Genomic DNA, 14,254 nt, shown 5'->3' on the forward strand with positions numbered 1-14,254 from the left:
ATTCACCGACTCCCATGCCCGGATCTGCTACTGTGGCGAGAGAGAGGTGAGCGCTGGGTGCCTCACCGCACATCCCCCTGCTGTTGTTGTGTGCGTGGTGTTTCCGCTTTCACGGCATCAAGTGGCGGTGTTGTTGAAAGAGGATTCAAAGCCCTTGAAGGCTCTCTATAATGGTTGAAACAGGGGAAGCAAAAACGCCAGCACGAGCTGGTCGTATAGCCCCTTGTAAAACATCGAATCAACGAGCAAGTGACAGAAAGCACATAGCAAAAAGAAGCGGGGCGGCCTGCGTCCACGGACTCGCCGCACACCTTCCGCAGCGATGCGCATGCGGAGTGAAGAACCATGAGAAGGCACCCAAACTCCAGCGCACGCCAGCATACACACCATTATGTGCACACCGCGCACCATCCCTTCTACCCGCTAGCGATACAAGCACGGCGCTGCGGCAACACACGTGATCGCCACTCACAATGTCCCCTGACAAGCATGCGCGAGAAGGGAGACGTGAACCGAAGGCGCGAGGACAAAAAAAAAACGAAGGGGTCTGCGCCCCCCCACACACACCCCTCACCCGCCTGCACTGTCGCCGCTAAGCGCGCACCAAAGCACCGAGGCATTGATGAAGGCGCAGGTCTACAGGCTCACCAGGTAGCACGCAACACCGTTGAGCGCCGCCTTCGTCGCCTCCGCCTCGCCGGCGCACTTCACACGCAGCGGGAAGATCCTTGTGTGGCGCTCTGCGTCCGCGTAGACTGGAATGAGAACGCTTTCACTGGAGTGCTTCACCTTCACCGCTGGCACCCAGCTGACGGCGATGTCTACACAGAGCTGCACGGAGGACGGCGAGTTAGCCTGCACAGCCGCGAGGCGGCCGTCGCCCGTGAGCGCCGCTCCCTGCATCACCAGACTCTTCGCCGCCACCTTGACGATGACGCTCCCGTGCGCCACATTGTCCACTGCGGCTAGCAAGACAAGGTCCGTGAGGGGCGCCTTTGTCACGCGCGCCGTGTGCTGCCGCAGGGCGTTGAAAAAGGTCTGCGGCCGCAGTAGCGACGAGAGGTCGTACGCCGCCGTCGTGCTGAACGGCGCCCTCGCGAGGTCGCGTGTCGTGTTGTACTTGCGCCACAGCAGCGCGAGCCACACCTTTGCCTCCTGTGGACCGTCCATGCGGTCCAGCCAGCGGCTCGGCATACGACCGCTCATCAGCTCGGTCGCCTCAGCGCGCACCTCCGCGTCAGGGATGATGGTTCCCTCCGCCACGCCGTGCAACGTATCAAAGAAGGCTGACAGATCCTTGATGAGGGCGGTGAGCAAGTTCACCTCGCTGATGAAGAAGACCTCCATCGGCTCTGGGTCACGAGTGTGGCTCGACACCGTCTGCGGAACGCCATTCGCCGCAATGCCACTGCCCTTCCACACCTCCATCACTTGTCTCAGCCGCTCTCGCCACTTCTCGCCGCTCGTCAGCGCCGTGCTTTCCTTCTTGCACAGCTCACGGAGTGACTCGCGCGTGGCGTGTGCCGCGTCCTCCTGCACGGTGCGGTCCGCGTTGTCGCACATGCAGAGCAGCGCCGGCGGGTCGACGTCGGGCATGTTCGCCTGCAGCACTGCCACCATCTTATCGTGGTCGCCTGCGTGCGCGGCCGTCACGCCGGAAAACAGTGGCGACTTCTCCTTGAGCAGCACGCCCTCGTTGAAGTACGTCTGGATGAGGAGCTGCAGCACCTTCTCATCCGCCGCGTTCTCGAGGCGGCCGCCGTAGAGGCAGGTTTCCAGAAAGCCAGTAAGCGTCACCCAGTCCAGCTGCGACTTCGTTGCCAAGCTTGTCAGCACATTTGTCGCTGCCTTTAGGTCAGCCGGCGAGAACTCATAGCACTTGGACCAGCCCTGCGGCACATATGTCCGGCGCTCCTGCACCACCGCGTGGAACCAGGCAAGTCCAAAGAGAAGCCGCGCGCCGGCGTGCGACTGTGCCGCGAGAAACGCGCTGTCCCAGAGGCTGTAGGTGCGCAGCAGGTTCTGCTTCACCCCTGGCGGCGCCTCCACAGTGACCTTGTTCGACATGCGCAACAGCACGCTGGGAAAGAGGTCGTGCGGCTCGGTGGTGAGGAGGAGGCGGAAGCTCGTGTTCGGCGGGGGCATCGAGCACAGCTCGTTCTCCAGCACGGAGGCCCAGTCCAGAACGAGGTGGAGGTTCTTGAGCAGCAGCCAGTCGCCCTGCACGGCGCAGCGCCGCACCTGCTGCAGCGCGTTGTCTGTCAGGCCACCACCAAGCGCAAGCTGCACAAAGCGCTCCTTGCCCACGAGGTGCGTCGCCACATCCTGTATCTCCATGCTCGGATCGGCGCCACTCGAGGTGATCAGCAGAATCGGGGCGGTGGCGCCGTTACTGAGGATCGTATTCTCGAGGGACATAACGGGGGCTAGCGACGCCAGCTCCAGCTTGCGCAGGATGATCTGCAGCGAGGTGGCGGGCGCGCGGTCCGGACGAAACGTGTTGATCCACAGCAGCCTCTCCATGTCTGAGATGGCCGCGCTCGCGTCCGTGCTGCTGCCCGCGGCACGTGGCCCCAACTCGCTCTCCGGTGTGGCGTGGTTCATGACGGCGGCCCACCGACTCGGGTCGCCCCCGTGCCACTTCTCCGCCAGAGCCTGCCCGGCCGCGCTGGAGACGATGCTGGCGTACTTGATCCTGCTGGACGGCGGCGCCCACTTCGGCAACTGCGAGTCCTCGATCGCTTTCACGTTAGTGATGGTCCCCACCAGAGCGCCCCACAGATCCTGCGGATACTCGGCTGGCCACAGACCGTGCAGGACGTGGAGCCCGAAGGCGATGCGGTCCTTCTTGAGCAGTCCACGCGCCACGCTGTGGAAGCAGGTCTTCGTGAAGCTCGCGATCAGAGCCTGCACCTTCGCCCCCGCCTCGTCGTCGCCCTGGTAGGTCTTGAGCGTCTGCGTGAAGAGGGCGATGTAGTCGCTGATACCGTACTGGTACATGTGATTGAGCGTTTCCATGTCGCGAACGATGAAGAAGAGAAGAGCTCCATGGTGCGCGAAGGGGCGGTACACCTCGCGCTTCTCATCCAGCTCCACCTGCAGCTCGTGCGAGCGCGCGAGGGACTGCTGGATGTTGTAGGCTTGCACCTTGACTTCGTTGAGGGACTTGATGAGCTTCGTGTTCTCGAGCAAGCCGCCCTGCGACTCCGCGAGGTCGCTGAGAAGACGCTCCTCCAGCTTGTTGAGCTGCAGCTGCAAACTCTCCTCATCTTTGAGCAGCTCCACCTTCTGCTTCTCCAGCTCCGGTCGCTCCTGTTGCAGCGTGACGCCAAGAAGCTGGTCTTCGAGGCCGAGGCTCGTCACGGAGAAGTTCACCTCCGTCACCAGAGCCGCGGCACTGGGGGACAGTCGCAGCTCCGACTGCCGCGAGAAGAGCATGATTCGGAAGTTGTCATGCCACTCCACTGTTTTGTTGCCCACCTGCACCACTCGCTTCGCGCCAGCAGGCACGAGGTCGCGGCGCAGGATGGTGTACAGCAGAGGCGCGATGTCGGCCACCTCCGTGACGATCAACGTCTTCCCGAAGCGGATGGCAAGCTCGAGCGTGTGTGTGAAGCGCTCGTCGTGCAGTGAAATCGTCTCGACAACGGTGTTCGCCCTCTTCAGGTGCTCTCGCATCCACTCAACCGCCTTATTCGCTGGGTCGACGACGAGCGGCGTCTGCTCCGTGTCCAGCATGACCACCGCGTTCTCCAGGCTGAGTCCATCCGCCGACAGACCCTCGGACTTGTACTGGAGGAGGTCTCCTTCGGTTCGAAGGAAGTGCGTCACCTCGACAACATCTGGAAAGCCCAGCCGGTCGCACCACATCTTCAGAAAGCGGCGCCGGCCGCCCTCCGTCTCTTGGCCAAGGTAAGTCAGGAACGCGGCGGCGACGAGGGCACGCTTCGGCATCGTGTTGTTCGCCTCCCGGATCGCGGCCGCCTCGGTGGCCCATCGACCCTTCTCGCCATTCAGCTTGTCCAGTAGGTCCTTCGCCTTCTTCAGTTCCTCCTCGGCGGCCTGCAGCTTACCTCTGAGCCGCTCTGCCTCCTTACACTTCTCAGAGAAGCCCTCGCGCAGCTCCTTAACTTTGGTATCGATTTTCTTCAGCCTCTTCTGCAGATGCTCGAGCTTGGCGGCGCCGTCTTTCTGGTTCGTCTCGAGCTGCTCCAGCTGCTGCGTCAGAGGTGAGATGCGCTCCATGATGGCTGAGTACTCCACCATCGCCTTGACCCACTCCGCCATCGGCGCCGCCGCCACCGAGGCGCGCTGAATGGTTTCGGCCTTGAAGAAGGAGGCGCGGTCGCGCAGCAGCTTCTCGACGCGGCGGCGGATGTCGGGGGTCATGTTCTTGACCTCGAAGTCGAGAATACGCTGCTTCGCACCACGCTCACCGAGGAACTGTCGCATCGACTGCCACGAGACGTCGTTCACACCGAGCAACGCTAGGACGCCCTCGAGAACGACGCGGATCGCCTCCGGCGGGGATAGCAAGGAGCGGATCTCGTTGAGCTGCTCGCTGCGGATGGTGCTGATGGCGTCACGCGCGGCTTCCATCATTGGCTTAATACTCCCAAGCTCCTCCTCCACCTGTCCGCGGCTCTTCGCAATGAGCGTCTGCTCTTCCTTGAGATGCTCCTGTAGGGTTGCCGCCTCGTCACGCTGCTCCTGGGACTCCTCCATGCTGGACTGGATCTCGTTCAGCGCCTTGTCCGCCGCCTTCTGCATCCTCTCAACATCCTTCTTCTTCTCCGCGACGTCCTTCTTTACCTTTTCCACACTCTCCTCGGCCTCCTTCAGCTTCACTAAACCCGCCTCCAACCGCTCCATCTTATCCTTGCTGGAGCTGCTCTTCCTGGCTAGGATGGCGCGGAATGTGCTGAGCAGCACCTGCACATCATGCGGAGTGGAGCGGACGCCCATGCCTTCGTGAATGGCGTTGACCTCGCGGTGCACGTGGAAGCCTTTGTTCGTCGGGTTTGATTCGAGCGCGGCGATTTCGTCCGCCAGGTACATCTTGCAGATTGTCTTGGTCATGTCGCCACTCCACGTCCCCATCCACAGTAGCTCACACTTGCTCATGAGGGCTGGGTTGGAATGCAGGCGAATCATGAAGAGCTCGTGACGGTGGTCCATGATGAGGGCAATGCGCAGGTTGCGCTGCAGCCGCTCCACAAAGTAGGCGTAGATCGCCCCCATGTGACCATCGCTGGCCGCTTCGTCACGCATTGATGAGAACATCGTCTCCATTTCCTCCTGTGAGAACAGCCCTGGCACCTCGCCGCTGCTTAGCAGGCTATTCACGTACTCCAGAAAAGCCGCGTCGACAATGTTGTGATCCTCGATGAGGAGGACCAGCGGCATATTCTGCACCGTGGCGCGCTGGATGAAGCCGCGGAGGTCAAGCCGGAACTGCTTGAGGTTGTAGTCGTGCGTCATGTTGAACGATACCACCTCGCGCCGTTGCTGGTGCGCAGCGAGAAGCACGGCGTTGCGCCGCCCGACACCGGTGCTGCCAACCAAGATGAGGTGGCCGCCCGGGCGAGCCAGCACTCGGTCGACGTAGGTCACCCAGCACAAAATTTCCGGGATGAGAGGGACGTGGAGCTCCTTGAACTCGCGGCTGTACTGCAGCAGTCCGCGCTCCGCCTCGCTCCGCACATCGTCGTACCTCTTCTGCACCAGCTTAAGCACCGCACGGTGGCTCGTCGCCGCCGCCGCGGAAGCTCCGCCAGCCTCTTCACCGCCGTCACTTCTGTTGCCTCTCGCGCCATCGCCAGTCGCGGCAACGGCGGCGGCACCGTTCTCCGGGTCAAACCAAGTCACGAACATCGTGGTGAAGCGATCCTCCTTTGCCGGCATCGCGTAGCCGATCGTGGCGAGCTGCTCCGAGAAGGTCCGCAGCGCTTGCCTACGGTCTTCGGCGCTCGGGAGGCAGTCGGTAAAGATGCGGCTGGCCTCATAGGCGAGCACCGCCGGCAGCGTGGTGCGGGTGTCGATGTGGTAGAGGAGTACGTTGGTGACCCACTTGGTAAGGTGGCGAGGGCTGAAGGAGAAGTGCGCGTACTCCTCACCCTCAAACTGGCGACGCACCTTGTCGTATACCTGCAGCATGAAATGCGCGAGCTGCGTGCCCTTTTCGTAGTCTTTGCCTTGGCCAATGTTCGTCTGCTGCAACAGACTCGCCCAGTACGTGGCGTACACCTGCACAAGACTCGTCTTGGACGGGTAGGATACGGTCACGATGCTGGCGAGCGCCAGTAGCCGCGGTGTGACCGGGTAGCGGCCGGCCGATGGAGTAGGGTTCATGCTCGCGACGATCTGCACGCGTTCAACCCCCACCCACTCGAGGTCCTGGTTGTAGAAGCCGTTGTACAGGATAAGCTGCTGCAGAAAGGAGTGCAGCTCCACGGTGCCGTACCTGTCCGCCTTCGGCAGATTCACGCTCTTGAGAAGGATGACGAGCCGCTCCCCTTCGCGCGGACGGTACATGGGCCCGGCATTTGTGTTTGCCAAGACGCACGCCTGCTCGATCTTCTGAATCACGTGCGTGGAGCCCGTCTGCGCGCTGCAGTTGATCGTCGTCGTGCGCAATGTTGGCCGGGTGGAGAAGACGTAGTCGAGCAAGGCGCCCTTCCCGCACCCCTCCGGCCCGACAACGAAAAACGGTTTGCAGCTGCCATCATCCAAGAGCGGCTGCAGCGTGGAGACGAGTCGCTTCACCTCCACCGTCTGCACCACCGGTGGGCGGCCCGCCAGCAGCTCGGCTGGGGTCACCGGGGTCGAGAGGTCTGCCGTAAACTCTACAGCGCGCTGGAGCGTGTCGTCCCAGTAGGTGTCGAACGGGCGACTGTCGGAGCACGGCTTCTGCCCCATTGTGGTGTAGATCCAGCCCGCCAGCTTCGCCGCGCTGCCGGCATTCAGGCATCCGCACAGGCCGCGTACCAGCGAGTAAGCGAAGTCCTGCGCATTCTTGGTTAGCATCACGTGCAGCAGACACGTCTGCAGCAGACCCATGCGCGTCGTGGCAACAGAGAAGTCGTTCAGTCGCTGTGCCTCGTCGACAGCGGCGAAGACATACTTGAGGATGAGTGGCTGCACCACATTCTTTGCATGCAGTGACTTGAACGCCATGCCGGCCTCCACCACCGCCTCCAGCTGCACATCCTTTTCGGAGAAGAAGAGCACACCCATGCGCGACACCGTCGCTGGCGACGCATACTCGAGGCTGTGCGTCTCGAAGATAAAGTTCACATTGGTGCCAAACTGAATACGCACGCCGTTCGGCATCGTCAGCAGCCTGTTATCATCCAGCACCGAGTTGAGAGACTCGATCCACTCCGGGTCAATGTCGCCATCGCACAGCACCCACGGTCGCGCCTCCTTCGGCTGCTTCACAACGTCGCGCGCCGCCGCCGTCAGGACACCGTCGTACCACTCCCGTGTGTCAGCGTCCATGTAGCCGAGCAAACGACGCCGCGTCATCGCCTTGGGGTTCATGACGTGCATGGGCACCTCAATCTGCATCGTCTGCAGGGCCTTGCGAAGGATGTTCAGCAGGGTACTCTTGCCGCTGCCGCTGGGGCCCACCAGCACCACACCCGTGCGCTGCTGCAGCGCCTCGTACAGCTGAAGCACTTTCTTCTGCTGTGCGGGAATCGGCTGCAAGCCCAGTGCTTTGACGGCGCTCGCCACTGCCGCCTCCAGCTCCTTGTAAGTGACGTCCCGCGACTCCACGCCAGGAAAGATGTCGCGCAGCAGTCCTTGAAAGACTCGCGCGTCGTCGAAGGTGAGTTTGCTGATGGTGTTGATGTTCAGAGACTGCAAGATGAACTCCTCCTCAATCGTCTGAGTTGCTGCGGCGCCGGCGTTTTCCTTCCTCCAGCGCTGCAGCAGCGTACCGCCCAGTCGCAGCACTGCCTTCAGCGGGCGCAGGCCCCAGTCGTAGTGCTGCTGTCGACTCATGAGCTGCCCAGAGAGGCGGTAGAGCGCGACAATGCTCTTGGCCAGCGCCCGCGCATGCGTAAACCCCTCAGAGAAGAGCACCGTCGATGTGATGAGCTCGTTGTCGGGCACACTCATCGCCACCTCGCGGAAGAGCTGCTTTAGGTTGTCCGGCAGTTGCGTACGACCGCCATAGCCCTTTCCAACAGGGTTCAACGTCACGAAGATGCCAGCGTTGGTGTTCACCGTGATTTCACTGTTCAGCAGCACGCAGCTCGGCTCCTTGTTCTTGAGGGCCTGCTGAATGACCTGGATCATCTGTGAGATGGCGGAAAGCTGATCGATTTTGAGGCGGTTAAACTCGTCGAAGCAGCCCCACGCACCGCACTTGACAATGCCGACAAGGATGCGCCCCATCGCTTTGAAGTCGATGCCCTCGTCGCAGTTGAAGACAAGCACCTGGCGGCCCATCGCCGAGCCGAGTGCCTTCACCGACTCTGTCTTGCCGGTGCCCGCGGGCCCGTAGGGGTTGCCGCCGTAGCCGAGGTCCATCCCCTTGGTGAGGACGAGGTAGCAGCGGTCTGTCAGCGGCGTGTACACCAGCTTCGCCGCGTTGCCTTGGTACTCGTACGCGTAGTCGAACTGCGTGTCGGCCATGTGGACGGTGCAGCGGTGCGTGCCATCCGTAGACATGCGGTACCGCAACTGCTTCGTCCACCACCACTCGTCCACGCGGCGGACGTTGCGCTTCATGAGGAGCTCGACAACCTCAATGTTGTGAATCGTGTCGAGGATAAGCGCCTTCACTTTCAGCACGTGCAGCGCGTTCAGCTCTGGCGTCATGGCGACGAGTCGGTCGAGCCGCCGACGGAGCGACGCGAGCAACCCGTTGAGCGACTGCGCAACGATCGCCTCCTCGGCTTCCCTAGCGAAGTGCACGCCCTGCGCTACCTGAAGGATTTGCGACGGATAGGCGAGGACACTGTCCTTTGTGGTCGCGTCTGGCTGCTTGACGCAGCTGATGAGCAGCTCGTGCAGTGTGTCCTGCATGCTCGCATCTAGTGCCAGAAGCCAGTCTTCCACGTCACTGCCAGTAACCGCCACCGGCCTGCGCAGCGCCACCTCCTCTCCGTCGGCGCTAATCATGTGCGTGATGCTGGTGTTGTCGCTGCTGAATGTGACGGCGTGGATGCCCATAAAGAGTTTCTTGAGATGTACCTGGATCACAGACGGGTTTTGGCTGTGGCCGAGCATCTCGAGAAGGTCCTCGTCGCTGATGAAGTAGAAGCGCGGCAGCTTGCCACGCTTCGCCTCCAGGAACTCTATGAGTGACTTTTGGCACCGCTCCGTCTGCTCGAGGATGCCCTTCAGCTTCTCATGCACGTCCGTCTGGTTTACCAAAGACATCACACGCGGGTCCGCCTCGACCTCGCGCAAGATGCCAACAAACTCCTTGTCCACGCGTTTGAAGCGGGCCTGCTCGTGCGGCAACGCGCCGCGGGCAAAGATGGGCTCCAGATACGCCCACCGACGCTGAATGCTGTTCAGCAACGTGAGGCTCTGCGAGAGGGAAACGAGTTTCGATTCCCAACCAGACGCCTCGTCGGCGAAGTGCACAAAGAACGGGCTGTCTTTGAGCGAGTTCACGAGGGCCTGGTTGTCGCTGACCTGCGTCATAATCTCCTTCCAGTCCGTAATGAGGCGCACCTTGCTGGCGCTCTCCGTCGGTGCCGTGAGGTTGAAAACAGCCTCGAGCGCCCACTTGCGCATGTCCTGCAACGCCTCCCGCAGCTGGATCTCGCCGTGTGCGCGGGCGTGCAGGTGCTTCAGCTCTCCCTCCTTTGCCAGCAGCTCCGAGTAGTGGTCGAGAATCAAGCCGAACGTAAGGCTTGTGCTGGTCGTCTCCTTGGGTATGTTGAGGAGCCGAAACATTTCGTTCCAGTGCTCCGTCATCCAGCCCTCGCCGCGAACAAACTTCAGCAGCGGCATCACATTCGCCCAGTCCGTGATCATGTTCAGCAGATAGACCGCGATGGGGTTGTGGGCGCTGTTAGCTTTATTCGCAGTGTCGCCGCTGTCCTTGTTCGACTTCCTCCTCTTGCCCTCCCCGGCCACGTCCTCCACGGCGGCGCTGTGGCTCTCCTTCATTTTCTCGTTGAGCGTCGTTCGCCACTCCTTGCAGAAGTCCTCGAACTGAAACGTATGCGCGCGGAACGTGAGCCAGTCCTCGGCGCGCAGCTTCTCGAGCTCCTCCTCGAAGGCGTCGTAGAGCGACCACATGGCACTCGTCGCCTGCACGTCCTTCTTGGTGTCTCGCAGCACTCCAAAGACCGGCTTCACCTGCCCAAAGAACTCGCACTTGGACTCCAGCTCCTTAGCCTGGAGCTCGAGGTCAGCCAGGTCATGCAGCTGATCCTTGAGGGACAGCAGCACTTTGCGAATGGTCTTGGCTTCCTTGCCCAGGAAGGCCTGCATCAGCTGCGTCTTCTGCCGCTTCCACCCGTCAGCGAAACGCTGCTCATCCTTCAGGAAGCGCTGGATGAGGCCGTTGAGGGAGACGCGCATCTTCGATACCGCAGCCTCCATCACCTTAGTGTGAGACGCCATCGCGTCCTTCATATGGTCCCAGCGGGTGCGGGTGGCGCCTATGTCGATGGAGGTGCCGACATGGTTGCGCAGCTCCTTGTTCTGCTCCAGCACCTCCTCCAGCTTCTTCTCGTAGATGCTGACTTGCTCCAACGACTCCTTGTAGCGCTTATTGGACTCTCCGACCTCGTCCATGGTTGTTGGTTGCCGCTCCACAATGTTCGACACGCCCAGCACAAACTCGTCGATATCATTCAGCGAGGTCTGGATGTGGCGGCGTATTCCGTTCAGGAGGGCCTCCTCCAGGCGATGCAGATGCTCCTCGATGCTCGCGCGCACCGGAACGGTGCTGATGGCAAAACAGTCAATCCTCATGACGTCCTCGATCTTGCCTATCTTCTCCCGGTGGTCCTCCACAGTACGAAAGCCCTGGCTGATCTTCCCGGCCACCTTCTCCATCCACGCATCCGCAATCGAGTCCAGGTGAGGCGAGCCGTTGATGCCGCACAGACCAACGACGATGTGCGAGCGAAATGCTTTGCGGACGCGGTTGAGCTTCGCGAAGAGCTCCATAGCTTTCGTGTGCACTGTGAGGATGCGGTCGTTGTTGGTGAGTGGCATCAAGGGGTACATCTCATACGGCGTGCTCGCGTCCTGCCGCTTAGGCTGCAAGCCGCGGAAGCGCAGCGGTACGCTGACAAACTCGCGCAGTTTGACGTAGTAGGCCTCGCGGATGGCCTCCAAGCTGGGCTTGAAGTGTACAACGCCCTGCCTCAGTACCAACTCCACCTTGAACTCCGTCATCTCCTCGTGCAACCTCTCCAAGCCGCGGCGATACTGGTACTCGAGGGCCTTGTAGATCTGCCCATCCCAATGCCGGCGCCAGTCCTCGTGGTCTGACAAGTGCTGCCTCGCGAGGAAGTCCTCCATCCTGCTGCGCAGGTCGTCGACGGTGATGCGCCACTGCTCCATGTGCGAAGTGAGGTCGACGCCCATGAGGGCAATCACGTGCTGGCCGAACTCCTCGTGAAAGCGGCGGACCTGGCGGTTGGCGTTGCTGAGGGCCTCGATTGTGTTCTGGAAACGAAGGTTGGCGCCTTCAAGCTCTTGGTAATTTGCAACGGCCACAGCTCTCGTGGCGGTGTCGTCGTACAGCACCTGTGACATGCTCTTTTCGATAGCAGGGAGAAGCATCCGGCGCGTGCACGGGAGAATCTGCGCAATCACGGTGTTGTGGTTGGCGACGCACTGCTGTGTACGCAGCGCTGCGGCACAGAGGTGCTCACAGGCGCAAATCGCGCTCTCGGTGCTGCTGCTCAGCCGCCAGAGCTGCGACGCCGTCGCCGACTCATCTTGCGCCGTGCTGTTTCCGCGATCCACAGTGCCGCCACGGCGCCGTTCCTGGCCCTGTCGCACCTCGATATCGTTCAGCCACGCCCGCACGTTGCGCACCTCCTGCACGAACTTGCGCAGTGACAAGTGCACTGTGCACGTCAGCAGGTACGGTCGTTGCTGCTGCAGCTGTGCATCCTCAGCTTTGGCCACCACAACAGCGTCTTGAAGCTCGAGCATCTTCTTTGCAGTCGATTCCACCGATGCACACCAGTCCTTCATGATGACCGCCTCCTCCTGAGCTGCCTTGAGAATCAGCTCGCGCGCGTGGGCCGTCACCTTCTCCGTGAGCGCATCCGTGGCGCCAAACACCTTGGCCGCCTCCTCGGGCACCATCACGCACTCTGCCGCGCACCCTTTCGCCGCACGCAGCTTCTGCAGCGGCGTCGTCGCGCGTCGGCCGTTGTTCTCAAACCGCGCGTAAATGCGATTCAGCTGCTCGACAAGGTACGCGGCGACGCCGTCCATCTCGCGAGTCACAGCACTGCGCACCTCGCAGGGGCGCAACAGCGCGCAGTGCTTCCGTAGAAGACGCAGCTGCGCGTCCGAAGCTGGAGATTGAAAGAGTTGCTTCACGCGGTTCCGCAGGGCGGGCTCGGCGAAAGAGAACTCCTTCTCAAACTGCGCAACCCGTGACTCCCACGCTGTGGTCGACACACCGCGCATGTCGACAGCATTCACCTCCGCGAAGATGTGCTCTGGATGCAGAGTGGACGGAATCGCCTCGCCCAGTTCTTGCATGCTCGCAAGCGTCTCACGAATCCGCAGCACTGTGTGCAGGCGCTGCGCGAAGGCGTCGAAGCTCTCGTCGTAGAACATGTGGCCCTCCCAGCCGACCCAGTCCTGCCGCACCAACCGCGCTACAGTCCTGCTCCACTGCTTGCACAGGTCAACGGCGCAGCTCAGCTCCTCGACAGGCATCCGCCATGGTGCTCGCCAGTCAGGGCCGTACAGCTCCACCTGGCCACGCAGGTACTCCCTCAAGTCACCTGAGACGATGCTCAGCAGTGACAACGTCGTGACCTTGACGCGGTCTCTGTTCGCGGCGCGGTTTTCGTTCCAGTAATGGGCCAGCGTACGGTGTACCATGCGCAGCGCCTCGGGAGCCTCAGCAAGGTTGAATGTCCTAGAACGCCACGCGGCTGGTAGCTCGGCCTCGACAGAGGTGCCGGCATTCGACGCGAGTGCCTGTGCCCACACACGGGTGTCAATCCACACCTTCGCCAGCTCCCCTTCTGGCAGCTTCAGCGAGCTGTACGAGTTTCGCAGCATCGAGTCATCCCGGCTGCGGAAAGCCTTACCATTCACAGTGGACTTCGGCTCTACGACGGTCGCCTTATCCTCCAATTCCGAAGCGTGAGAGCGGTGGGGCGCCTGCGCACCACCGTCAGCCGTATCGCCAAGCGTCTCCGCTTCGTCGTCCGTGTCATCGTCGTCAGCGTTACCGGTCACCGCGGCCGTCGGAGTGGCAGTTTCCACCTCCGCCACAAGGGGCGAGGCAGTCCGCGAAAACGCTTTCACACAGATCGCGCCTTGCAGCGCAACGTCGCAGCGGGCCCCCTGAGGACACAGAAGGGACGGAAACTGCACAATGGCGCGTGCGCCCTGCTTAGACTCTGCCACGACATCGTGGTAGAGCATCTCCACCATCTCCGCCACACCAGGAGCGTTTGGAAGTGCATCCACACTCGCGCTGTTGTCGTCATCCTTGCCCGGATCACTCCCTACGCCCAGCGACACACCCGACTGGCGCAGCAGCTTTGCGAAGGAGACGCTCTTGTCCGCCAACTTCCCAAACTGCGTCTCTTCATCCTCGCCGGTGAGCCGCACTGAGGCACCGCGGCCGCCAGTAACATCGCGCACAAGCGCGCTGCACAGTGCCTGTACCTCCAGCTCTAGCCTGGCATCGGGCCCAAGAGGCGCAAAAGAGATCAGCAGCCAGCCGTCACCGCGCCGAGACTGTACATGGCCACAACGGATGTGGAAGTGGCGCTGCGCGGTGCTGACCAGCTGCGACTCTACCGACACAAGGCCCGACATGTGCGTGTCCAGAGGCCCGCCGGAGTGTTTTCGTCCGCGTGACTGTGTGTATCCTCTCGCAAGACTACCCGCCGTCTCAAACGGGAGAAAAACTCAATAACAAAAAATAAGCGTTCAAGCGAAAACGAAAACCACAAGTGAGGAAGGAAAACGCAGACACGAGAGGGCGGCACACACACACGCGCGTGCATATCGTCTCTGCCCCCTGATTTCTGTCCCCCTCCCACCTTGCCCTCTCTTCACGCCCCCG

At 61.6% G+C, this 14,254-nt stretch overlaps 1 protein-coding gene across 1 annotated transcript; it reads right to left on the reverse strand.

Annotated features, from left to right (window-relative positions):
- Positions 1 to 636: 636 nt before the first annotated feature.
- Positions 637 to 14,004, reverse strand: LDBPK_271650 (dynein heavy chain, putative; the record flags this gene model as incomplete). The annotated part of the gene is made up of 1 exon (XM_003861968.1): positions 637 to 14,004. One exon carries the CDS (start codon positions 14,002 to 14,004, stop codon positions 637 to 639), a length of 13,368 nt encoding a protein of 4,455 aa, XP_003862016.1.
- Positions 14,005 to 14,254: the final 250 nt, after the last annotated feature.

The sequence above is a fragment of the Leishmania donovani genome, chromosome 27, assembly GCF_000227135.1.
Source record: "Leishmania donovani BPK282A1 complete genome, chromosome 27".
Taxonomy (NCBI): domain Eukaryota; phylum Euglenozoa; class Kinetoplastea; order Trypanosomatida; family Trypanosomatidae; genus Leishmania; species Leishmania donovani.